The sequence below is a fragment of the Colius striatus genome, chromosome 4 (genome assembly GCF_028858725.1).
Source record: "Colius striatus isolate bColStr4 chromosome 4, bColStr4.1.hap1, whole genome shotgun sequence".
Classification (NCBI taxonomy): domain Eukaryota; kingdom Metazoa; phylum Chordata; class Aves; order Coliiformes; family Coliidae; genus Colius; species Colius striatus.
In genome coordinates, this window is record NC_084762.1 from 24,015,065 (window position 1) to 24,041,784 (window position 26,720).

Below are 26,720 nucleotides of genomic sequence, written 5' to 3' on the forward strand. Positions count from 1 at the left end.
CTCACAGTAACTGAACCATAACAAGCATTTAGCCTTGATTTCACTTTTCTTTTTTGAAAAAAAAAAAAATCCCTTGTTCAACCCCAAATAAACAGGTTTTTTTATTGCATTGAATTTGCCTCACCTCACAAATATAATACAGAACTAGCAAAGATGGAATTTCTCTTTGATGATGCAACAGTTCTCCCAACAGTTCAATTATATATCAATATAAAAACATACTAGAAGTCACTATAATAAAAGAAGGAGAAAATGTTGTCTTTAGTGTCTTAAATGTGATAAATTCCATCTGTTCTTATTAGTTTCACTTTGTGCAATAAATTGGATTTTCCATGTCTTGATTTCAACATTTTTGCAACAGCCACGTTCTTGACCCATAACTCTTTGGTTTTGAAGAGTCCCATCTTGTAGTGAGGCATTTACCATAGTCAAGAGAAACAAAGACAATTCACAGTACTCTGCTTTATGAATGATCTGAATTGTAGGTATCAACTCCAGCACTTGAAATGTTTGTCTTTCCTGTAAAGCTGCCTACACTTTTACCTCTTCTACTGCTTCTTTTTTTACAGCAGTAAACTAAATTTTTGGAAACAGTATACTGAATAAAATAATTATCCTTGTTTTATGAAAAGTATTTGCCCCAACAGATATGTTTATCAGGAGCCATATGATTGCTATGCACTTTCTGGATCATCATGAAAACAAAACCTGTTTTAACCCTCTAGTTAAAAGGTAGACAAACCAATGCCTTAGGCGTGGTGTTTGATCATGGCCTGTTGATCCCAGGGTGAAGGGGACTGCCTTGCCAAGTAGGCAGTGGCATGGCAGTGTAGACAGGCTTGATGTACAGTGCAACACTGTTGTCTCTAAGTCTGAAGATCGGTTTTTCACCTCTAGTTATCACCAAACTTAGGCTGAAAAGAATGTCTGACAAAGCAGAATGAAGAACAGATAGATTGGGAGAGTACTGTAAAGACTCACTGATACTATACACATCTCATAGCTGGGAGGATGGACCAAGGCCTATTTTTCATAGCTGGGAGATAGACTGAGGCCTATGATATCAAACTGACATGCATATGAGCAGATATGACCAGGCAACAATTTTTCTCCATATGACTTTTCTATTGTCCCATCTGCTTTCTTTGTTAAAAGGGGATCCCCTATACACTTTACTGTGTTTCAACGTGTGATTTACAGTGTATTCCAGTTAATCTGTAATTCCCTGATTGATCAGCTGTCCCATACCCATGCACTGAGGCAGGGTAATTTGAGTCAGACATTTATGGAGGAGGACCACTAGGCTCTGGAGGACTTTTTAATACATAGTATTATAGAATTAACAATGAAAATTGCATGTTTGTTAAAGGAAAAGAGTATTTACCTCATCTTACTGAAATTAGGTGTGAAATCTGTTGTTCATTTCAATCAGTCTGTAAGACAGAAAGGTTCAAATTACCATTTGCTTACTCAGATTTGTAGTATCACTTCATGAGATCTTTAACCCTGGAGTCAAAAGTTTAATTAACTTTTTCATCAATTTGTCATTTTAAAGGTCAAAGTTGAGGGGAAATAAGCTATCTTTAGAAAAGGAAGGTAGACTGTAGCTGCTTCACATGTTTCAGAAATCTCCTTTCTTGCTTCTTCCAAACCTAGACTGAGACTTGAATGTGGTGCTATAAACCTGATAGTGAGAACATCTCATCTGCTCTGAAAGTGTAGTAGACTTCAGAAGAACTCAATTCACTCACCAGATTTTATTGAGTGCCTTCAGATTTTGAGTGTCTCACTTAAAATGACTAGAGATGGTTCAGTTGTCATAAGGGAGATGTCCAGAAGTTCACAAAATGTATACTTTGACTTGTCTCACCAGACAGAGGCACCCAAGATATGGGTGGCTTCTGACCAATGCAAAAAATGATAAGTAAGTGTTAAAAGGTCATTTGTGGAAGTAAAGTCATCAACACTAGTAATAACCTCAAGCAGCACAGCAGAACAGAAACATATTAAAAGACAACTAGTCACTGCTGTGTCTCTTCATTTCTTTGATGAACTTGCTTTTTTATCAAGCTTTTTAATGTTGTAACTCCCAGACTGCTGCTATGTGTTGAGCAGTTTCCATCCATAAATTTCATTGCAGCAGCTCTGTCCACTAGATCTTCTTCCTTCCTTGTCCTTTTCTCCACCTCAAATTTCCTTCTGAGGTTGATTTGGCACCTGTAGCTTTTTTTTTTTCATTTTTTTCGCTCTGCTCACCTACCTGCTTGATATTTTTATTTTTTCGAGAAAACATGGGGAAGATTTTAAGACAGGCAAAGAACTAGATTTTCACAGCTCTTTAAAGGCATTAGAGATTGTTCTAAATATCCTTTCGAAATTTTGATCTATGTTTTTTAGAAATATACATCCCATTGAAATTCCATTCCATCAAGGATTAGTGCTTTGCAGCCTATTTTGGACAGGCAGCCCTGTTTCCCATGCTGAAAAGCTAACTTGAAATATCTTTTGATAATTCTTACTGTCTCTGTTCAAGTTTCAGGTTAAGTGTTGCGTGCACCTTTTGTGGATAATCAGTACTGAACATCCTGTACGTGGTGGATGGTTGCAATTTAGGGCTGTTTCCGCCCTAGGACTGTATCCCAAGTCGAGCCTCTTGTGGGAAATTGATGATTCAGTGAGCTGCAGGTCAGACCCTACTTCATGTAGAAAAGCCATTTGCTGCATTGGTAGCACTTGCTTAGAAATGCAAGCAAGTACCTTCCTTTATCCATAACTACCCCTGCTGTAGCTGGCCATCAATAGGTGAAAAATATCTCACAGTGTTACTGGTCTCAGTAAGCAGCTGTGGGTTTACCCATTTTTGCACAGGCAGCAGTCTGATGCTGAAGATGACCGTTTAGACTTCCAAGACAGAAATCAAGAGTCTTTGACTGAAATAAAGAGATTACCACCATGGTCACAGATAAGAGTCTGGACCTGGAATATATCATGTGTGCAGATACTCCTTCTGAGAGCAATTGTTGGGAGAAGTCATCTCCCAATATTGGTTTGAAACTGTTGGACAACTAACAGAAGATGCCCACGGTAACAACTCAAGATGATCCTAGACATCAGTTGAACACAGATGAGATCTATATGAAGGTAGAAACTCTCTATTTGTTTAAAATAAAGCACTTTGATGTAGGAAGAGGTGTTAAAAGGAAAGAGCTTTTTGAAATTTTTCTCCTTCAGTGGGCAATGTCAAGTGACAGCTGTTACCTCCCTCCCAAAGCCCAGTTTTTGAAGCAGAAACCTGTGTAGCTGCAGAGCCTTGGTGCCTGTCATCACTGAGAACCTGGCATTGCCTTCACATCCCAGAGTTTTCTTTCCCAGACATGGACATTCAGAGATGGTAACCTGCACAAGTAACTAGTTACTGCTGCAGGCAAGAGTCCTCACTCAGAGCTGCTTCAGTGCTTTATTTCCTTAAAAGGAACTCAGCCATTTGAAAGCAAGGACACAAGTATTGCTGAGAGGCCACCAGGCCAACCACAAGAGCTTGCCATTACATAAATCTGCTGCAATTCACACATAGCTGGGCGGAGGCAGAGTAAAAGTGTGGAAAGGCTGCAGACAGAGAGGGTGAAGGGAGAAAAGCTGAAAAGGGAAGTGCCACACCCCAGCTTGCAAAATTGGTCCTGTTGCTCAGGTCAGGTCCAGCTCACTGCTGCTCTGGCACTTCTGTAGGGCAGGGAAAGGCGCAGAGGGATGAGACTGCCAGAGCTAAATGTGTACTCCTGCTGTACAAGTTCAGTAGCTTTGAAGGCAGTGTGTTGTGTATAAGATGCACATGTGTGTATGGACACATAATCATTCAGAGAACTAAAGTAACCTGGAGGGCTGGGTAATGTGTTTTATTTGCTCAGGTTTCAACTGGACACCTCTGCTGCACAAAGGTATGAAAGCATGTATGAGCTGATGAGCCTTTGTAAGTAGTTGCTGTTTCAGTCTCACCTGATGTAGCCTTACTGGCTCTGAGAGCAGAGAGAAAATTTGTTTCAAGATGGTTTGAGGAGCTTTAACAATTATCTTAAACCCTCCACAATGAAACAGTGTTTGAAAGTCCAAATGAGAATGCTTCTGAAGGAATTGAAAAACTTGTAACTAAAATATTTTAGGAACTTTTAAAAATAGGGAAGTTGGGAATCTCCCCTATTGTTTGGTCCAAAGTCCTTATTTCTAGCCCCAAAGGACCAGTCCCCAGTATAGACTGGTATTACATGCTCTGAGAACCTGCCAGTATGACATACCAATTTTCAGGGGGAACACAGGAGATATTTTTGCCAGGATTTTTAATTTTTTTATGCAAAACTCTCCTGGGAATTTGTATAGAGGAGAACAGGGAGGTTTAATGGGAGAAGGCATGTGAAAAATTTCATGAGTACCCTTATATATGCCGTATGAGATATACGGTATACAGCAGCCTTCAAAGGTACATATTGCATGTGCATAGCGTGAAAGTGTTCTAGAGTGAGGTGCAGAAGACTCAGGTATGCAGGGCCATTGGGAAGCTGAGGAATCAGCCATGCTGCCCAAGATAAGCTCTGCTAAATGTAATGACTTTAGGACTTAGCAAAATATGCATGAATTTTCACAAGACCAGTGGAAAACAGCTATCTGTTGGAAGGCAAATTCCATTACCAAATTTGAAATGCTTGCTACAAGTTCCGGAGAGTAAACCTCTTCAAAACAAACCTGTGAGTATACTCTGGCAGGGAGAGTGAGCCGGTCTGTGAAGGAGAGCTGCTGCAGTTAACTGTGCCCCTGCAAAGCCTGGCAGAGCTGCTGTGGAAGCAGATATCTAAGAATTTGTTCTCCAATGCAGTTGGACCACACGGTCAAATCAAATCTTTGAGAACAAAATTGATACTGAAAGAAGAGTTGTGCTTTTCTAGTCATTTCTGTTTATTTTTTGAGGGTGTTTTTTGCTTCTGGCCTGCAGAAGCCAGATGAAAATATTGTTTCTGTTGCCACTGTGTGGCAACATAATGTTACAGTGGGTGGTGAGGCCAATTTTTTTTTCCTATATTTCTCCAGACCTGTGCAGCTTGTGGAGCTGTGGCCAGTTTCATGAACACCTAGTGAGTACTGCTGTATTTTCAGACAGGAACACTAGTGCAAAAGCCAGGGAAAGCCTGTGCAAATTTTGTTTCTTCAGCATTGAGAAAGCGGTGAGCGTTATTTGAACTGGAGAGATGCAGTGTGTTTAGCCCTGTGGCTTTTAGGCACGGATACTGAGTCTGCTGATATAATCTGCAGTTAGAGGAAGTAGTCTCTATCTGAGCAGAAGAGATGTGCCTCAGAGATAAGCTCCATTCTAGCTCCGGAGTTAAAGTTATCTAGCAGGATCTTAGCCGTGGCTGAAGCACAATGAAGAAATACCAGGCTCTGTCTGGAAGCGAGGCATATTTTAAGCTGGGGATCTCTAGAACTGCAGCTTGCTAAACCTTGGGTTATTTTAAGGGAATGACTCTGCATCACAAGGTTGGATGCAGAGCAGCAACAGCAGCCATCCCTGTATTCTGTATTATTTCATACTCTTTGTGGTAGGCTTGCCTTTTCTCTTGAGCAAGTTCTTATTCAGCCCAAGTGCTCTTCAATGGTGCACCCTGAGTGAGAAGCTGAACTGCTGGACTGAGACTGAGGTGCAGTATAGGAACCACCTGCCTCTACTGAGGGGCCAGTTCAGAACAAGAAGCTGTTTTGATTTTGTTCAGCATCTCCTCACATTTCTGTAATTTCAACTCCCACTGTGGTGCCTCCCTGGGAAGAGATGGATTTATGACTGCAGAGGACCTGCTGTCCCACAGCAAAATGTGCAAACATACTGTTGTTGTGGCTGCATCCCCACATTAGAGATTTGCAGGGGAGAGTTTACAGCATGGCCATGCCACCACAAGTTTCCCAAGTATCGAACAAGACCTTTATGGTAAAGAGCCAGGGGTTGGGGAAGCTTCTGTTTGGATCTGATGTTCTAAAGCCAGGAGCAAACATCACTCATTGCAGCAGGACAGAGGTTCATCCTCAAACCTTTTCCATTGGGCTCACTATATGGGTTTCTTGAAGCCTCCGAAAATGTTCTTTCTGGAAAAAGCTTAGCCTCATGTGAAGTAGGTAGGTGTGCTATAGCAGCCAGGGCAGGCTTACACGCAGGTTGTCATTTATGGTGAAGTGTGACTACAACTCAGCCTTTGATACAACTTGTATCAGCCAGCAACTCAGGATTTTGGTCTCCACAGACAGCTTCTTGGAAACTGTCATGTCTAATCTAGCTGCTTCCTTGAACCAGTGAGCCAGCAGAGCAGCAGACCAAAAGCAGGTTTGACCTGCGATATGAGACATTAAGTTGCTCTCTCCTTCCAAAGTTAGTGAATTCTGTTGGTGTGTACTTCTCTGTCTTTGATTTTTACACATTTTTAAATTAGGAAGACTGCCTAGTTCTTGTATCCATTGCAGTTTAGGGGCATGTTTCCCAAGACGCATTTAGGTTTCTAAGTTATAGGCATAAAAAGAGATCCCAAGAAGATATATAATCTGTCATAAGCCATAGTAACACCACAGACACCAAATTAGATTTTTGGCAGTAACTCTTTCTCCTTTGATATCTGCTTTGATTTCAACCCTAGCATACCCAAATCTGTATGTAAAAATAGGATTAAGAACCCCATTGAAGGTTGCAGAGAATTAGTAAATGCAGAACAAACACAGCATTACTCTCAATTTCCAACCGAAACAGACCTGATCCAAAAAGAAAAGTTAATGTTTTGCTCTTTGGTTTTCTCCTTCTATTTCCTGTGTTTCTCCCCCTCCAAAGGTAATCCAAAGTTATCTCATTTGAGAAGTGTAATAAATGTAGCAAAAGTGGAGAATTGTCTTCCACTTTTCTGAGCTACTTATCGGCGTTTAAAGTGGGGGGAGGGGGGAAAGAAAAAAAAAAAAAAAAAGAGAAGAGACCAAAGAGTAAGGAGAACTTTCACATTAGCCAAGGTTTTTTTACCCTGGAGATGTTACTTCTGAGGAAGTGGCTCCTACCAGAGTTTTCAGTAACTTCTAGATTATTTTATGGAACAACATAAGAACTCGCCTGCTCCCTGACCCCTCCTTAAAAAAAAAAAAAAAATCTGAGCTTTAAAAGGAATTACTAATTCCTTCATAAAACAGACAAAAAATCATGCAAATGATTTTGCCCTCCCTACTGATTAAGTAATGAAACACAAATGTTCAATTTGTGCAATGGAAAGGTGACTTTTAACTAAGCGAGTGACACTTTCAGCTCCTGTTGCAATTAATGGAAGAGGAAATACTCATTCTCCATATTTCATCATTTAAAATAATCCTGTATTTGCAAGAAGCTGTGATCAGCCAGTGTTCCCACTATAGATCTGAACTTCCCAAATCTTTGGTGGGTTTTGTGTTTTGGCTTTTGTCCAAGCCAATAGCTTTGCATTCTGATTTTTACGGAGGCTTAGGGGTTTTTCAGAAGGAGATCGGTTCCTTCTCATTCACAGTACTATGTACCTCAGCATAACAAGGACTGAAGCCTGTTTTTTCCTGCTGTGAATATGTGTTGCAATGCTTGGAAGTGGTGGCAGTGGTTTGTGGTGAAGCAGGATAGTTTCTTTACACTGAAATGGCGACAGCCAGCCAGGGAACATTGCCATTTCTGCACCCCTCACATTGCATCTGCGTTTCAGCGATATCTCTAGGGGTTTTTCTAGATGAGAATTCACTATGAAAAATTTACTTGCCTTATTGTGGGGAGTAGACTGCGACCCACTGCTTGTGTTTCGTGCCCATATTTGCAAAGGGAAAGAAACAGAGGGAAGTGTGTGGCAGAAGGAAGTGTTGAATTGTCCATGATACCCACCCACCCTGACCTCCAGCTGGCTGTGTTCCCAATTCAGGCTCTGAATGCCTCTGCCTCCCCTTAGCAGAGCACCCCTCCTGGTTTCCCCCAAATGAAGACATGAACCAAGAGGTGAGAACATCCTGTCCACACTGACATGGTGCCTTCCTTTCTGAGCCAGAGGGTTTGGATTTTTTTGTCACAGAATACAAAGCATTTTGTAACTGACACCTCCCATTGCTGGACACGAGAGGAGGTGGGGAAGGCTTGATGGCCAGTGTGGTTGTTAGGAGTTTGCTTGCTGCAGGTGTGGACCTACAACAGTTTATCTACAAGTCAAATAGGAACTAGGCTTTTCTAGGGAGGGGTTGAGCTTCCTGCCCATTTGTCCATATAATGGCAAGTAGAAATAAAAATGAGAAATGGTACTTGTGCTAGAAAAAGACTTCAGTGGCTTTAGAGCTCAACATATGTAAAAGATGAGAAAGGAATAAGGGTAATGAGGCATTACCTCTGGTGTAGCAACATGTTTGTTTAATCTTACCACCACATTGCTAGTAGATCCTAGTAAAATTTGTATCTATCATAGGCTTATTGTGGTGTTAAGTGGAATATTTTTTTCTCCTTGCAAAACAGACGACTAGAGAAGTCTGATATTGTTTATCTTGTAATTACACATTAATGAGTCTGTAGGTCACTCTACAGTATAACCATTGCTAATAGGCTCTTCCCTGTATGCTATGAGGGAGGCTGATTTATGCAATTAGCCCTTGATATCAAGGAGACAATGCAAAAATACTGTTCATTTTGAAAACTTTTTTGTAGTTCAGTTCTTCTTTTTAATACTGAGGGTGACAGAACACTGGAACAGGCTGCCCAGATGCATTATTGAGTCTCCTTCTCTGGAGACATTCAAAACCCACCTGGATGAGTTCCTGTGTGACCTACTCTAGGTGGTCCTGCTCTGGCAGGGGGGGTTGGGCTAGATGATCTTTCGAGGTCTCTTCCAGCTCTTAAGATTCTATGATTCTGTGAATACTCTCTTTGAAGTTTGAAATGGCAACGCATTTTCCAGCCGGCAGGAGCCATTTATTCTACGTTCTCTCTTTTACATCTGTAAATGCACACACATATACATATAAGTATTCAAAGGTGCCTGAAAAATCAAATTCCTCTGTGTGTATATCTGTGTAAAAAAGGAAACCCTAAAAAACAGCACACATAGGCAAAAGCACATTTATCTTGAAAGCTGGGTTTTTAATTCCTTTTAAGAGGAAAAGATGAATCAAACATAAACTCTGCAAAATAAATTCATGTCATACCATTTTTTTTTCAAACTAAAAAGAGGAAAAGGTTAGTTCCTGCTAATTTGTCTGTATCCCTATAAAAAATCTAAATGTAAATTCAATCTGGGAAGTGGGCAGCAGCTGAGGAAGACCCACTTGTACCCATTGTGGCTTTTGCATCTGTGTAGACCTGCAGGGCTGAGGTGACAGAAGGCAGACAGGGTCATAGCACTAGAAGGACTACTGCAAGAGTTCATGAAGTCAGGGGTAGATGAGATGAGAGACATGCACCCTCTCTCAGTCTTTCCTGCTGGCATTCCTCACCTGAGGCGATGCCTTGGAGAGGGTCTCCTGCCTGCTGCTGCTGGCTCAGCAGAGAAGGGCTACATGGGCTCTTGGGATCCTCATCTGCAGTCCATAAGTGTGGTTCCTTCTCACATTCAGATGTTTTATTTGCTTTGCTTCTTACAGTGCTATTCAGGCAAGATCTGTAATGCAAAATGAGGGATAGGTTGGTGAACTGTTTTTTCCAGAAGACTCTTTTACAGTCCCATACCAAATTTAGGATTGCACAGTGAAGCTTTAGTTGATGTCTGGCCCTCACAGCAGAAGGATAGATGGCTGACATAATGAAATAATCTAATGGAAAATGCAGATATAATATCTTGTAGCTCTCATTTGAGATATAGCTTTCCACTAAAAGCTGGTACATGACTAACTTGGTAACTGTCTTGGAGAAGATTCTGTTGCTAACTGAGCGAATGAATACAAAAGCATGATTAAAAGTACCACTGCAACAGATGTAGTGGTCTCCCGTCCTGGAAAGCAACTGATACTCAGGGATCTCTCCCCATGCATGTCTCAGGGAGCTACAGCTGAGTGCAAAATACAACCCCTAATGAAGGCCAGACTAGTTGAGCAAAATGCAGCCACTGGCCTTCATGTTTGAGGAGTAGTGTTTGCTGTGCAATAGTGGTTTTTTCACCCGTCTTTTTTACCCTCAGTGAGACAGAGCACAAATAGTTATATTAGTTGCATACTTCCTGAGAACACAGTGATCCACACGTTCTGGGCTGCGGGTTGTGTTTTTCATGTTCAGGCATAGGATGGGAGTTCATCAGATAGCAGTGGGGAGCTCTAGCAAATAGCATATTTGCATCAGCAGAAACGATTTTCACAAGACATGCTGAGAAGGTTGACTGCAGCATGCCACAGTCTTGCACTACCAACAGCCGCTGCATATTCATTTGATAAAAGAGGTGGCAACAGAAAATGAAACTTTTAACGTTCTCTTGTACAAACACTTGAACAGCACGTTACTCAAAGGCAGGAGCCTGTGATTTACATCAGCTTTGCTGGGACTCCATGGTACCTTTGAGGTACTGGAATTTGAAAGTGTGGATGTCCTGGTGGCAAGGAAAGCTCTCGGTACTGCTCTGATGCAAGTAACAATCCCGATGTCTGTTTCCAAGGATCTGAAGGCCTACCAAGAGGATACTTGGATCACTGGGATTTGATTGCCTTACGTGCTCAAAAATATTCAGCCAGCACAATTTTGTCTTTGTGTTGGACAAGGCAGAAGCAACTTTCCTCAAGATGCTGTCCTTGAGATGAATAAAGCATCATTCATCAGTCCATGGTTTTGTCTCTGGTTGCTGACCAGTTTAACAGTTAAAGGTTAATTTTCTGAAGACCAAGTCTGCACACTTGCTGCAGCCTCTGAGGAACTTGCCTGGCTGCAACCTAGTTCAGCCTGTGAAACCCAACAGCCCAAACTGTGTTTATGAATGTATGTGTTCTTAGGTGGTGGAGTTAGCAGAACTTCACAGTGCAGTACAGCCACAGGACAGGTATCAAAGTTTATCTTGGCTAATAAGAAATAGGAACTTATGTTGAGTTACTTTGCATTTTAATGGGGAAGATTTTTTCATTTGCCTCACTCTTAGTTCAGCCACACTCATTGTCTGGGTGTTAGTATGAAATTTAGGTGCACTATGAATCCTGTATTGAGCAATATTTGTGCACTGTCTCTGTCTTGGTAGCAACAAGAAGTTGCAACTTGGTAGTTCACGGGAAAGAAGGTTTCATAATGTGTAATAGCACATTAGGACACACACTGGGGTGTTTCTATGCCTAGAATGCTTCACTTTTGGTAAAAACACGACTCAATGTCTGTTCTTTACAATATTGGAAAAGTATTTCAAACATAAAGTGGGCAGGTGCTTTAAAAAGTGACAAAAAGATTCTTTCAAATAGAAGGCATGTAGACTGTCTAGGGTATGCGACAAGGAGCAGAGAGGAAGTTTGACAGCAACTTCGCCTGCTAAACACTTTCAAATATTCCACAAATGCTGTGAGGCAGGAAATGCCAGCACTGGTCATCTGAACAGATCATCGACCCTTATGGAAGGCCAGGTTTTGATTGCTTTCTGAATGCCTGACACTGGTTGTCACACCACAGATCTTGTTCTAGTTGTGTATAATTGTGTGTCCTCTCTCCAGATAAATTCTTAATGTTTATGTAAAACTGGGAAGGGGATTGATTTAGGCTCTGGTTGTTTCTACTGCCATTTCTCTCCAATTGTTTTACTCTTTTTATCTATAAATTTGTGTTGTGGAACAGAGTTCCTGGAAAAAGCACAGAGCTCTGTTGCTCTAGACACTGCACAAACACCAACAGCATGCCCTAAAGAGCTTATAATCTAATTAAGGCTATATATACGTGATTGATTGATTAAGCCTTACAAGTCCAAGATGAGGTGTGAGGAAGGGCACAATGAGATGTAATCAATTACTCTGATGAATCTAAACCATAAATAGTATTTTGGAGACCAGAGAACAGATTTATTTTTCTGATAGCTTCAGCAAAATAGTCTTGTGTGTTCTTCCAGAGTCCAATGTGATTGGTTTTGTTCAAAGTACTCAGCATTGTTTTAAACAATGTGTCTCTTTAGCTTGAAAAGTGAGACTGGAAAATATAAAACAGATAAATGTAAATAAATTAAGGATTTGGTGATGGTAAATGAGGGAATAATATAAATATTGGGAGAAAAATCATTAAATTTTGAGAGTCAGGAAAGAATTAATTTCCTGACTTAAATTAGTCTAGATCTCAGTGCAAAGGAGCAGTTCACTGCATTGCTTGGACTTTTAGAAAAAAAGGGAGGGCTGATTTACAGCTCCATGCCAGATTTGCAGAGACAGGAGTCCTGGATGGTGCCAGAGCAATGAGTGGAATTACAGGCTGGTGTTGGCATGACAATGCAATGAGGGAGGCCCATTGAGGGAGGCAGCTGAGGATAAAGTTGGGGGATCAGCCCAAATGTAAGGCAGTCAAATTCATCCTCTTGTCCAGGTTTTTTTCTTTTTTTGACATGTTTCTGAAGATCTTTTGCATTACCAAAAGTACTCTAGCAATTTGGTTTTGGAGTGAGATTTCACACCTCATGACTGAACATTTATGAGAAGCCTACAAAACTGAACTAGAGATGACACAATTTTCAGTATTTAGTCATTTCCTACAAAAAGGTACAAGCTGAGCCCCTTTCTCAGACCACTGATAACTACTGCCATGCTGGCTGCAGTGTGGCAGGAAATTAAAAACTGGTTTGGATATTTTAAACCACTTAGGCTTTTTTTCTTTTGAGGTAGTTGCCTTTTGGATTTTTACCTCTCTCTTAGAACAGAGTGGTACCTTTCCTGCTTCTGCATCATTGATCCAAGGAAGAAAAGGGCTACTTTTTGATCTTGAGCAATCCCCGATAATGGAGAGCCATCTGAGGGCTCCAGGCACTTGATATCCAGTATTTTTGAGCGTAACCAAGTTTTATCAGGCTAAACAATAATACTACCTTTGTATAACTCTGTAGGATACATCACAGATTACAGGTAGCATTTTTACAAATACCTAAGTGATGCGGCCTCATGAGCCACAGCTATTGCCTGCCCCTAAGATGTTCCTTAGTCACCATCTGTGGGACACATGCAAGGAGGCTGACATGTATGGCCAGGTTTCAGCCTCATGTGTTAGGACAGTAGAGAGGCATGTACCTAGATGTAGGAATCACTCTAGACAGCAACGTGGCTTTTGAATTTCCTCATTGGGAAAATAAAAAGGTCTTATCCAATTAAAAAAGAGTTTAAAAATGTGCAGATAGGGAAGTAAGGGCACATGATGGATTAAGTGCCTTTCCCATGGCCACACAGGAAGTCTGTGGCCAAGCTAGGAATTAAACCTAGATTTCCTCAGTCTCTGTCCAGTGCCCTGTCCCTCTCTGAGGCTGTAAACTTTTGATTGCTGTCAAATGCTCTATAGGCTGAAGCAGAAGGCTACTGTGTGTGGGGAAGAGAATTATTAAAAGATAAGTACTATTTATAATTGGTTAGAAATTGAGAATAGTTCAGGATCAAGTATTGCTCTTTGCTACTCTTATTTAATTTTCTCTTTTCCCCCAAGTTTACATCAGCATAAAAGTCCCCCTGTGGGATTGTTCCTTAACCGTGAAAACTACTCATGCCTTTCCTTATGGCTAGGATTATGGTAGAGCCCAATTCTTAGCTATTTCCAACTGTCCTGGTTTAATAATAAGCAATGTTATGACTGGCTTGATAGGAAAACGTTAATATTTATCTCTCTTTTGCTTGACATTTCTCATTCAAAATCAAATAGAAAAAAAATTATCTGTTTGCTGTAGAAAGCATCCAGTTCTCTCTTAGAAAACTCATTTGACTTGACATAGCAGTGTTTATTGACCAGCTTCATGACTGGTTTTCATCTTTGGAAATGCTGAAGTAAATCAGGAGGGTCTCCAATGAAGTTAAAACCAGACCAGGATCAGTAAAGCCAGTAGAAGGCAGGTCACATCCCACAAACCCAAAATATACATCAACTCTTCTCTGTGATAGGTAGGACATGATAAGCTAGGCAAAACCTTCACAATGGTCATAGTCCCTCTCACATACATTTACATGAGCATTACACAGCTTGGTCACCTGGCCATCCCTAGATAAATAATGTAGTGTGTAAATTACACCACTGCGAACTAGAAGTATTGGTGCTGTATCTGTAGGGAAGTGGAAGAGGAGTCAGAACTGCAGGATGGGACATGCAGTGTAGGTCTCCAATAATCACAATGTCTAAGGGACTGTTGCTATTCACAAGAGGAAACTGCCAACTCCTTCCTACGCAGATAAAATCTCTCCTCTGTCCTGCATGTCCAAAAATACAATAACTTTGGCCGAAGAACTAAACACTGATGGAATGGCCCAGAAGGTATTTCCTAATTCACAGATAAGTGGTAGGGAAAATAGCTGAGCCTATTGATATTCTCTGTGCAAGAGTGTTTCAAAGAAAGCGAAGCCCCACTAATACTCATTTCTTATCACCTCCTGACAGCCTCCTTTGTGGTGGAATAGCCAGAAATGGTTTTGAGTGAGCTCTTCCAACAGGGTAGCTTTCATGCAGCGATAGATTAATAATTATACCTCGGTATACCTTTGTGTAACAATCCCGTCTTCATTTACATATGGGGTTTCACCACTGAGAAACTATGAAATTCAGTTAGCCGCTGGATAAGAGAAAGACTGGAGCTTGACTCACAAGGGATACATAAGTATCAGTGTTGTGATATTTATAGAGATTAATTTCTCAAGATTTACTTTCTACTCAGCACTTTTAACAGTCAAGTTCTTGCTGAAAAGTCCCTGGAAAATGGAAGAGTATAAAAAGCTGGGTCCTGCTCTGTTCTTAAAGAGGTTTGTGTTCTGGTTTGTATCTCTTTTGCCTGTAAACGGAGAAGAGAAAATTCTTCATGTGAATTTCAAACTCGTTCTGCTCCAGTCAAGTTTCGTTCTGAATGAGTGGAACAGAAGAGTACATGATCTCAGTGGAAGGACTTCCTAAGCTGTCTGCTCCATTTGCTGGCAGCTGGGCAGGATTACCCAGTTAGGCAATCCCTACTGTGCTTTAGCCAATTTCCTTCTGTACTCTTCCATCACTCTGTGACTGCCTTCAGCAAATAAGACCATTGCCTAATCTGGCTTGTCTGCTTGCCCCGAGGCTAGCCATTTTGAGGCCTTTTCTTCATGTTTGATTTTTCTCTTTCCTTTCTCAGAGTGAATGAGTCTCTCCTCTTGACTGATAGGAGGATAAAGAAGGGAGTGGTGGTTGGTTCAGGTTTGGTGAAGTCCAGCCACACAGAGCAGTAGTCTGCTAACTGCCTTAAAGTAAGTGGAAAGGGGAATATGTGTCAAGTGGGCAAAAGCCAGAGAGGAATGATAATCTAGAAGATTGCTGCAGAGACAGAAAAGGCTATGCCTATATCATTTTGTTCATTTTAATCTTTTTTTCTGCTAAGCTACCAAGTATAATTCCTGGTCTGTGCTTCCCTTTCTGTCACTTCTCCATAATTCTTAGCATTTCAGTTGAGCTGCTGTCTCTTGGCTGCTTCCTCTTTTCCTGCTTTCCTATATTTCACTGTTTGCCCTTCTTCCTCTTTGGGTGCTTTTACAACAGAGTGAGGAGGATGTGGAAACCCAGTTACAATATGACACACAAACTGCAGTGTCATAACTGCAGCTATTTGGTTTCACCTCTGGGAGCATACAGAAGCAAGTCAGGGTGGAGGGATGTGAGTGGGGGTCTGGGGGAAAGAAGGGAGAGAAAAATGTCAGAAAGTCACAAGATTTCCAGCTCAGGAACTTGGGAAAATGGCTTTCCACACAGTTTAAGATAATCCCAAACTGAATCATCACCGTGTCCTTGAATGCAAAGGAGAGGTGACATTCTATGCCAGCAAGGGTCTCCTACAGTACTGCTGACACAGAGAAGATCCAGCCCTGGTGTGTTTCTGATCTTGACTGTAGAGACATGAAAGCTGAGCAGAGCTCTAGGTCTGTATTGTGCACAGCTCACAGCATTGTCCTTTCAAAAAACAAAACAAAACAGAAAACTCAAATGAAATAATATTCCTATTGCAAATGTCAGTGTGTGAATTAAACCTTTGGAAGATGACACAAATGAAAATGAGGCGGTGCTGTAGATTTCTTGAGATATCAGGCAGCTGGGAAAAATTGCTTCCATGAACTTTGTTCCAACTGCTTCCCGAGGCATGGATTAATTAGAGGTGCTTCCTCTCCCCTCTCCTCTCCTCTCCTCTCCTCTCCTCTCCTCTCCTCTCCTCTCCTCTCCTCTCCTCTCCTCTCCTCTCCTCTCCTCTCCTCTCCTCTCCTCTCCTCTCCTCTCCTCTCCTCTCCTCTCCTCTCCTCTCCTCTCTCTTCTCTTTATGGGTTTTGGGGGTTTTTTTTTGTCTCCTAGAAGCCTTTCAATTTGATTGATTTAAATTTACATCATAGCAACTGGTATAGGACTTGCTCCAAACTTCTAGGCTGTGACAGATGCTAAGGAGATAAACAACTGTAGATTGGGAGGAAATGGGTAATATCTCCAGACTGTTCTGTGTGTTTGTGGAAGGAGTTAGAGGAACAGTAGATAGAGGTTTCCTGTTAAGCTGGACAAGGGGGAAGCTGTGATGTTTCTCAGCTATGGGTGCGATTAGACTCAAGTTCAACAGCATTCTCAGTGTAGGTTTTACTGTTTCACCATCACCCAGGAGAAGCTCAGGTTGTCATATAAATCCGAATACCACTAAAAGTTGAGATGACTTAAGCTCCCAAATAATTTAGATACTTTGAAATCACTCTCCAGTGCCACACAGTTGCTTTCAGTCTGTGGGGTGCTGCAGTGGAACAAGAGTTTGAAAAGTCTTCCTCTTCTGTAGATTGGGAAGCTATGCCTGAACCAGTTCTGCGCTTTGAAATCAGAATATGCCAATATATATCATTTATGTTAACTACATCACCAGTGATGATCTTACAGGCGCTAACAAATGCCTGCCTGTACATGTATGCTGAACAAGATGGTCCTGATTTTCAAAAGTGACTGAATGCCCAGAATTCAGATATGGAGCTTGAGATGGTGGCCTGATTTCCCAGTGATCAGTGTCTTTTGGATTGATCTATTTTCTGATAATCTAGTTTCATTAGTTTCTGAAGTTAGAGAGCCCCAAAATATTAGTTGCTTTCCTAAAAATCTTTTGTTGGCAGACAAATGCTAGGATAATTTGTAGGCATATTGAAATGAGTGGAAGAATTTAGAGAAATTCAAACAATATTTGAAAACTGTTTAAATCTTATTAGATTGTTCTGTTCTATACAGAAGATAATCTCGTTGTTCTATATGGAAGAAAAATGGTGGTCTATGTAGGTTTCTCCTGTTCATAACAGTTAGTTTTGGGCTGCTTTAGTCTAGAGTAGTGCTACTGGAGACCATTTAACAGCTATTATTTTGAAAGCCTTTTCCCTTGAAGCTTTGCCAGCAATGTGTTGGTTTGGATGCTTTCTTGATCTATCCATGTTAAGAAAAGAGTTGCACTTTGATGGAAGATAGTGATACTCAGCATCGTGATTGTAACTGTTTGAAGATTGTGATCTTGACTGTGTTTCCAGTGACTTTCAACTGTCAAATTACTCATTCAAGAGAGCAGTAAAATAATTTTTAAACACTCTTTACCTGACATGTTTCTCCTTGGGAGCTGTCTGCTATGTCCACATTGAGCAAATATCTTTAGAATTCGTGTTGAACAATCTATGCCTTTTCTTCAAAAGATGTAGTTTAGGATTTCCTTTTGCTAGACTGTAGAGCATACTGTAATCAGGTAAACAGCAGTTTACATTGCAAAAACTCTGGCAAAATTTGTACAACCAAAAAAGAAAAAAAAAATTTTTATAGCCCTGGATAGATATTTCTAGGAAAATATCTGAGCTCTCAGGATTAACAGATCTAAAACAGACTATCTCAGGATTACCTTCTTTGTACAGTCCCAAGAGAGTTCACCGACTTTATTACTCATTGAGTAATGACTACATTTGATCTGCTTTAGTCTAAAATCAACTTTCAGTATCCCTGGAGTTTGTTTTTCTCCTGTCCAGTGATGGACACATAGAGGACTCTGCCTTTTATTTTCTGAGTAGGCAAGATAGTAAAATTGTCATGCAGTATTTCCTGGAAAGTGTTGAAATGTCTAGGTTTCTCTCCATTTCAATGTCCTACCTCTTCTCAAAGAGGAGACTGACAGTGCACAGCCTTGGCACAGCACCCCTAGGCACCTCCCCAAACCTAAACACAGTTGCTTGGTCTAATTTTGGATCTACTGACCCTTTGACAGCGGGGGAACTATGAACATGTAAATGAAATAGCACACAAGACATCATCATGGTAGCTAAACAGTTCCTGATAAAAGTCTCCATGTCTGTCTTGCTGACTGTGATGGCACAACACATTAAATGTTCACGTGGATGGACTTGTGAGGCCCCAATCCTGAGCCAAGGTGGCTCTGTGCCACTCCAAGGACAACATGGAAGATGTATAAGGAGCTGACTGAGCTAGAGCATGAAAAAAAGGGAAAGTGTTTTCAGATGGTTCAGCTCTCACCGATACCCTATGTACATGCTCAGATTTCACAAGGTTTTCTCTTGATCAGGCAGGCTTAAAATTGTTCCACTAACTACAGTTCACATCATTTGTACGTAACTGATCACCTTAAGTGTGGAACTGTGCTTCACTGGTATTTCTGCATCTGTTAAGCTCAACAGATCCTCACAAGAACCCCTGAGTTTACAGCAGGATAAGGACAACTTCAAGCCATGGAGCATGGCTTCATACAAGGACCTGCCTGTCTCTCTCATCTGTGAGGAGCTCCTTTGGTCTTCCTGTTAAATCTCAATGCAGTCACTCCTCCAAAACACCGGTCTTTGTGGGTGCACACACTTTTCCCAGGCTGCCATGTGCAACACATTAGACAGACTTTTGTTGCATTAGTTCAGAACAGGTTAACACCCATGAATTTCACTAAAGCACGCTTTATGGAAGTATTAGAGAAGGAGGATGCCTTATAAATGTTAGGTTATCATATGTCTGAGGTTTTGCTTCTCTTGGGTAACTGTTGCTGCGTGGGGAAGAGCATAAGTTGCAACTTTTGTGCCTACATTATTTCTGCAGAATGCAGCTTCACAGGTGCCAGACTCAGCACGTAAGCAGATGTGTCCTCACAGATCCACCTGAGTAAACTGGGACTATTTTCATGTATGATAGTGGTTTTACCTCACTACTCTGCATTGTTACTTGAGGTTACTTTGCTTTTTAAAAATTTCTTGCTAAATGGCCTTTTGCTACTTCCTCATCCTTTAATGCCCACATTAAAAAAACTGATGGAGGCAGAAGAGATGAAGATGTTGAGGAAGAGAAGCTCTGTTCTTGCCATCATTGGTCAGCAAACTTTTCCCTCCACTTTGAAAATCTTTCCAACTTACTCCTCAAAACAGAAAAGTGTCACTAAAGTCTGTTGCCAGCAAGCCTGAAGCAGTTCCCTTAGCTTCTCAGTCGTGCAGCCAGTAATAGATATAGGGCACTTTGTGCAGAGGAAGTGTGGGTTACACATATGTATGTGGAACTTGAAATCTAGGCTTAGCATGGCTTTTCTTGATAATGCTCTGTCTCCTGCCTTTGAAACTTAGTTTTACTGTTAATTCACATGGTGAACATCAAGCAGCCAGGTAGTTAAAAGTTCTTTGAAAAATAAAAAAAGCCAAAACCTAGACTCTAGTACAGAATGTAGCAGTGAGTAGCACAACAAAGGCAATAAATATGAACTAGATATGCTGCTTGGCTTGGTTACAGATCGTTTCCTGATGAAGCACAAATTCAGAAACAGACAGAAAAAGCACCTAGCTTCAAGTGTGTATGTACATTTCAGGGGCATTACTTCAATCTGTCTTTAACCTGTCTGTCTTTACTGTTGCATTAGGTAGATCACTATAAAAGCCATTTTTTGTACCTAGAGAGAACTTACTTTGTTTTGTTCACTTGTTTGAAGTTCTTGTAGTTTGATCTCATTACAGTGCCCATTAACATTAATATTAACCACGTGAATGTGTTTCGCAATGCGGTGAACACAGCTCCTGTCTCCTTACTGCAGAAGCTGAGCTATGTGTGCCAGTGGGTGCTGGCACTGGCGTTGGCACTGTGGCTGTCAGGCCCTGCAGGTAGCAGCATGGCACCCAGCAGTGCAAGGGAATGGCAGCAGCAGGCAACAACCAGGGTGCATTCCCTCACACCAGTTGTCCTGTGGGAGATAGCTTATCTGGGGACGCCTGTGTTTCTGGAATAATATGCATTTGATTAAAAGCCAGAATTAAGAGTAAGGAAGAAATTGTCTGCCAAGGGCTGATTGGCACTTGGAGCCAAAGGAGGGGCACCATGGATTCCACAGAGAGGATCTTATCCATCGGCACCAATCCGCTCTACCTGCAGGTGTACCCCAACCGTTTCTGCTGACTTTTCTTTCTGTTATTTTTGCTTCCCTTTAAAAAGCCAGCTGAGAGTCTCTCCTTACGAAGACTGCATTTTTATCTGTTGCTCCCTTTCCTCCAGCCTATGGTAAAGGCTTCACCTCCTGCTGTGCTACTGGTCTCCCTGGCCTGGGACACGGTGAATGCTGGCTCCCGTTTTAACAGAAGCCCTGCATAACAGCTTGTGCCACACAGGCTGCATACAGCCCCTTTTATTCATTTATGTGTTTCCCTTTGTCTGTAGCAATTAAGTTGCATTGTAGGCTCTGACTTTTAGGCAATTTTGAACTGCCTGGAACTTTCAGCATTTTACACCACAAATGCTTGATTAACTGGGCTATGCATAGAAGGGAGAGGGCAAAGCAGTCCTTTTTAAGAGCATTTGGATGTATCTGCTTTTTCTAACTATCTGCTAAATAATTATCTAATTATCTGCTAAATAACTAGTTAGCTTGAATCAGTCCCACCTGTGTTGTCTCTTCTCAATTTGGCTGACAAAGGGCTGAGGCCATTCCTAACTAATTATGGTTCCTTTGCCCAGACCTTTGATTGGCCTTTTTTCTATCTACATGATTCTACATGTCACTTCAGAAGCTTGTAAGGGAAAGATTCTAGTAATGGTAACATAATCTAAGTTAAAGAATTGGTCTTTATTGTTATCAAGCCTAGCCAGTGAATACTGACTCCTTAAATATTCTGTGGATAAGCAAATTGCTTGTGTGCCTTACATTTCTGAGAAGGGCATCCTCCACCCACAATGCTCTTATGTGGTGAGAACAGCGCTGATGCCACAGTAAATGACTAAAAATGGAAAGGGGGAAAGTTTGGAATTCAGGTCATAATCAAGTGCTAGAATTTAGAACACTCCAACAAAACAGAATAGCTGTTATGTCTTGTATCAGAAATAACAGGTGGAGTTGCTGGCAATATATTTTTTTCTGAGTTTTACACCTCTGTAAACAGGAAGAGATCCTGGCTGCTTTTCTTGACACATATTGGCATGCAGGGGTGACTTATTTTGACCTGATAGGCTTTTAAAAATCTTATTCTGCCTTTTTAGCAACATTTTCTATCATTTGTTAGAAAGGATGGTGTTAAAAGTTTTTCCCTTCTCAACATGACAGTGCTAATAACGCAGTGTTAAAATCAGCCAGGTATTGGAGCTTCATCTATCTGCTGCTCAAATAGTTATGGTACCTTCATGAAAAAATCTTGTTTTCTTTAAAGCTACCATTTACACATCAACTAATATCAACAAAATACTTCTGACTTGTCTTGGAATAACAAATGATCCAATTGAACAAAAAATTACATGCATCCTATATTGTTTGAAGCAATCTTTGCTGTTAGCTACAAAGTACAAGCAAGACATTGTATGGATTGAAAATCAAATTCTTGTGGTTATTGTCAAAGAAAGGCTCACAGATAACTTCTTAAAGGAATGTATTTGCTACAAGATACAGTTAAGTACCTAGTGGGATAAAAGTTTTAAAGATGCTCTAATCCCATTAGAAATCAAAGGGAATTAGGGAACTGTGTTGTCAAAATGCCCTGGAACCTTCAGTGTGATTTGTTGTTTTCTGTGTTAGTCTCTGAATTCCTTTGATAGCCAGCTCTTATGGTTTTTTCTTCTTTAAATATCTCACTGGAGAAGAAGATGACTTGGGAGGTGAATGCTGCCTTCCAAATGGGATCTTGGCCCAGGTACTTAAACCTATGCTGGTGCCAAAGTCTCGCAGAACTGAAAGGATTTTATTTCTGGAATAGAATCCCATAGCTATAAGAAAAGGTAAAATGGTAACAGATTGAAAACAAATTATTAAATCTTCACATTCCTTATTTCTTTTCCAGCTGCATACTTCTCTGTCCTTTAAAGTCACCCTCTACATCCTGTGTCCCAGCAGACAGAGTTGGCTTCTCTTCTCCCCACTACTGACTTCTTCACTCATTGCAAATATGTCCCTTCTCTCTCCACATTGCTCAGCTATTTCCAGGGAAGTGTGACTGTCTCCTTGCCCTCCATCCTGCCTCCGAGCCTGAGTCTCGTGTGGCAGCAGCACAGACAGCTGTGCTGCTCTTCAGTGACAAATTATATAATCACCCCTCTCCCTTTTGACATGTCAATTGGTTTTGTTTTTTCTTTCCCCAAAGACTTGTATATACCACCTTTTAAGTATAGAATACAGGGCAGTCTTTGTAACAAAAATTTCAAATGCTCTTCAGAAAATCCCAAGTGAAGATCACAGTAAATGTCAGAGGGCTCAAGAGAGCCATCCAGTGCCCTTCTTTTGAGTAACTTTTCCACACTCTGGGAAGGTAAAAAAGGAGCATGGGAAGGCTGTCACTTCAGTGACACTGGGGCATTCCACACTCCTTGTCCAAAGGGTTTGAATTAAACTACCCTGAATTGCAGTAATGTATATAGAGTGAAATATAAAGCCTTTCAAGGTCATCTCCAACCAAACTGAAGTAAGTTAATTGATTACTGATCTTAATTGTAGAAGAGCCACTGAGAAATTATTACGAAGAATTATTGCAGAGCTAATTAATGTCCGTATGTGTGTATACATGGATGTATGTAGACATGGATGTAGACATGTGTAGACATGGATGTACACAGAAATTTTTTCTACAAAGACTGTATTAAGTGACTGAGAAACTTGTACAAACCATGAGCATGTTCTTGGTCAGTGCATCCGAAAAGTCTGTTTTTCAGATTCTTGTCATATTATCAGTTATCTGTGTTATTTTGCCCACTATGGAAAGGGAGATACAAGAACCTCTCACAAAAGAAATAGAAAACAATGTTGATTCTTATTTTTAGTCTTAATCTCCAGAAAAAAAAAAAAAAGCGCCCAAAGCAAACATGGCCTACCTTCCCATTTCTCATTCAGATTTAACAAAAATCCTTAGTATTTCTGCCAGAGCACTATCTCTCTTCTGTTGTGTCTTCTACATCGCTGGGACTTTTTTCACTGGTAAAGAGGTTTGTAAAAAAGCTAGATTTGAACATGAAGAGATTTTATTTTTTACTTACACTGTAAAATCTCCCTGAGTACTCAGGACATAGTGGGTGGCCTTACCATACGTCAGCTCTCCCTATCAAAGTGAGCTGGGCACCTAAACTGAGTCACTGCCATGAGCTGTACTGCTGGAAGGATGGACTTTGAGGGCATCCTGGGCACTCGGCCTCATCTGCCTGGGGACCTGCATTGAGCAGCACAGCTATGGCAGTCCCAGGGCCCAGCTGCAGAGAGCCTTGGGGAAGGTTGACTGGATCAATACCCCTATCAATTACATCAAGTAATGAACTCCAGTAGTACTTGTATCAGTGTGACCCATGGCACATTAGTTTTCACGTGGCTTCTCATAATATGCAGAGTGTAGTATATTTGTGCAGCTGCTCTTGTGTAGATACGTTGTGAGGACAAGAACAAGCCTTAGAAATACAAAAAATATGCCAATATCTACAGTAACATCTCTATAAAGTTGAACTCCTCTTCTTCTGTTGCACAGGACCAGTAGGCATGAGAAGAAAACAATGCAATTTCACTTTTTTATAACTGCAGTGACTAGAAACAGGGATGTATAAAGAATAGATCTCTGGCACACCAAGAGGGCATGTTGGCAAAAAAATTAAATAAATAAATCCTTGCAGCATAGGTTTCTCTGGGGGCAGAGGGAGGCTGTGTTGGGTGCTCTGCCCTTGATGACCCTTTCAAAACATTTTAGCAAAAGTTCCTCCTGACTTCAGCAGGAATTAACTTGCAAGCAAGGGGAATAGCCAAGAGAGATTATGCATTTAGAAAACACGATAAAACTTTTGTATGCTTTGGAAGCAAAAGACATTGTTACAAATGAGAATTGTTGTGGGCAGGTCAGGTTCCCCTGCCGGATGTCCTGCTGCTTGCTGTTCCTGCTTCATCCTGAAATGTTTGTGTTGATTCTGTGATTATCGTTCTTCTTTCTGCCTAAGTATTTCTCGTATAACAATAATGCTGTCTTCTTTTACATTTACTGCTAATTGTACCACAAACCAGCATCCTGTTTGCCTTCTTTATTACAGCTGCATACGGGGCAGAAGGTTTTAGGGACTTTCATGCAATAATTCCCAAATCATTTTCCCGTAAGTATACCACAAGCTAAGCTCACTACAGAGCATTTCCATCTAGTTACTACTTTTATTGGTTTTGTTTGTGTCATTTTGCTTCTCAGTGATGTGTGTTTGTCTGCACATGCCACCAAAGGTCTTAAACAGTATGATCTTTTGCATTGATCATGTGTATTTGGTTTTAAAGCCTACTTCAAAAGCCACTTTCTCCAGATCCCAGGCAGGCAAGGAACCTGTAATTGTTTTGTATAAATATATTTGGATTCAAATTATTACTCTTATAATGAAGAGAAAAAAATAGGGTGTAAATTATGGAAAATATCCCAAATACTCAAACTAAGTAGTTCTATTGCTTCTGTTCACTGTGGTGAAAACAGCAGCATGGGGTTGTAGTCCACTAAATTTGCAGGCTAATGTAGAACGCTTCTGCTTTAGCCTGTCATGCCATCTTTGTAGATCACTGTTTGACCATTGATTTTTTTTTCCCCCCATATCTCTAATTCTCCTTTTTAGGGCATACATTTTTAAGGGTAAAAATGCTATTTATGACGTGCACTTAATCTGTCTTGCATATTATGTCTGTTAAAAATGCAATATTTGAAATATCATTAAAAAGCCTAGACTGATAGACTTCCTAAGGGTGTCCAGTCAAGTACTGTTCAGAAATGTGAATGCCTTTACACTCAACATGTTTCTCAGTAGGATTTTGAGTCAGATTCTCTTATCAGTCACATCCGTGCAATCCTCCTGGGACGTTTGAGAGGTGGCAGGTTGTAGCAGAGAAGAGTTTGTCCAAATGAATGTCAAGGTCTTTCATCCCTTCAGGTGGCTGTTGCCCACAGTTTAATTATGTCATTGCTACACCACCACTTATGTTTACCATGAAGCTACTCTTCCACAAAGAGAAAAGACCTCGTCTTTACTGAGTGCAACAGACCCCTTGTGTACTCAACTTGGCACTAAAGTGAAACACTCTCCTTTTTCGAGTTGGATGAAGAAAGAGGTTTTTCACTGAAAGGAAACTGACATTTAGGGCAATGAAATGGACTTTTTCGGCCTAATGAAGGTTTGTTTTTTTCACCAAAATCATCAGATTAGAAAAGAGGGAAATAGCAGTAAGGATGATTTACTCCACACACAAAAATATAATACAGTCCTCTAGAGAGAAGAGGAATGAATGCTGGCATTAGCTGATCTGAATCTTAGCCCTTTTCCATAATGTCACTGTGTTAATATCAGATCAGATTTACCAACCTATGTGTTATCACATGTACTGAGGATATGCCAAATTTATTCCTGAATTATTCTACCTGGAAGCAATTGTCACCTGCGGGATTATAATGTAAAGGACTTTATTGCATAAGTCAAAACACTTCTCCCACCCACCTTTGTTGATTTGACTTTTTTAATAGTAGCTGATGGCTGTAGAGATCCTCTCCTCTTACTCAGTGATCGTAATCCCAGTGTCTTAAAACACAATTATCACTCCTGTAATTTCCTGTAATGACAATTCTTGCTCTTAAATTCTTCTTTCCATCCTTCCCTACACTGATTCCTTTATCAGTGTTCATACTCTTTTGTTTTCCCATGGTCCTTGCTTTCCCCATATAACCGCACACCAAATATTTGGATTGAAACCCTAGGGATCTTTTTGCCAGTGAAGAATGTTGCATTTTCAGGTCATTTTCATCCATTGTCCTTGATGAGTTACTTACTTTCACAATTGTTTTAGATAAATCCATGTGAAGTGGATTAATTTCAAAGTGAACACTAGAAATGCAAAAATCTCAAAGTGATCTAGGAACAGACTTGTAATGTTGTATGGGCTCCTAGCTCCCTGGATGCCCTGTGTTTGTCTTCCCGATATTCACTGCTCATTGCTCCATGTGTTACAAACTCATTGCATTGCCCATAGAAATGTAGTCATGTTTGTAGCTTTTGTTATTTAGGTATATTGTACATGCTGTTTAGAAGTTCTCTCCTTTGATGTGCGTGTTTCTTTGCCACCATATTTATTCTGTAACAAAACTGA

At 40.7% G+C, this 26,720-nt stretch overlaps 1 protein-coding gene across 11 annotated transcripts in view; it reads left to right on the plus strand.

The window, feature by feature from the left end:
- The window catches only part of IKZF1 (IKAROS family zinc finger 1), a 69,088-nt gene that overhangs the window by 21,826 nt on the left and 20,542 nt on the right, over positions 1–26,720 (plus strand). Inside the window, exon 4 of one of the 11 annotated variants that reach the window (XM_061994743.1) lies at positions 24,644–24,703. The exons of the other annotated variants lie outside the window; for them this stretch is intronic. Within the exon in view, the coding sequence (XP_061850727.1) occupies positions 24,644–24,703 (60 nt within the window). The remainder of the gene's footprint in view (positions 1–24,643; positions 24,704–26,720) is intronic. 11 annotated transcript variants of the gene reach the window in all.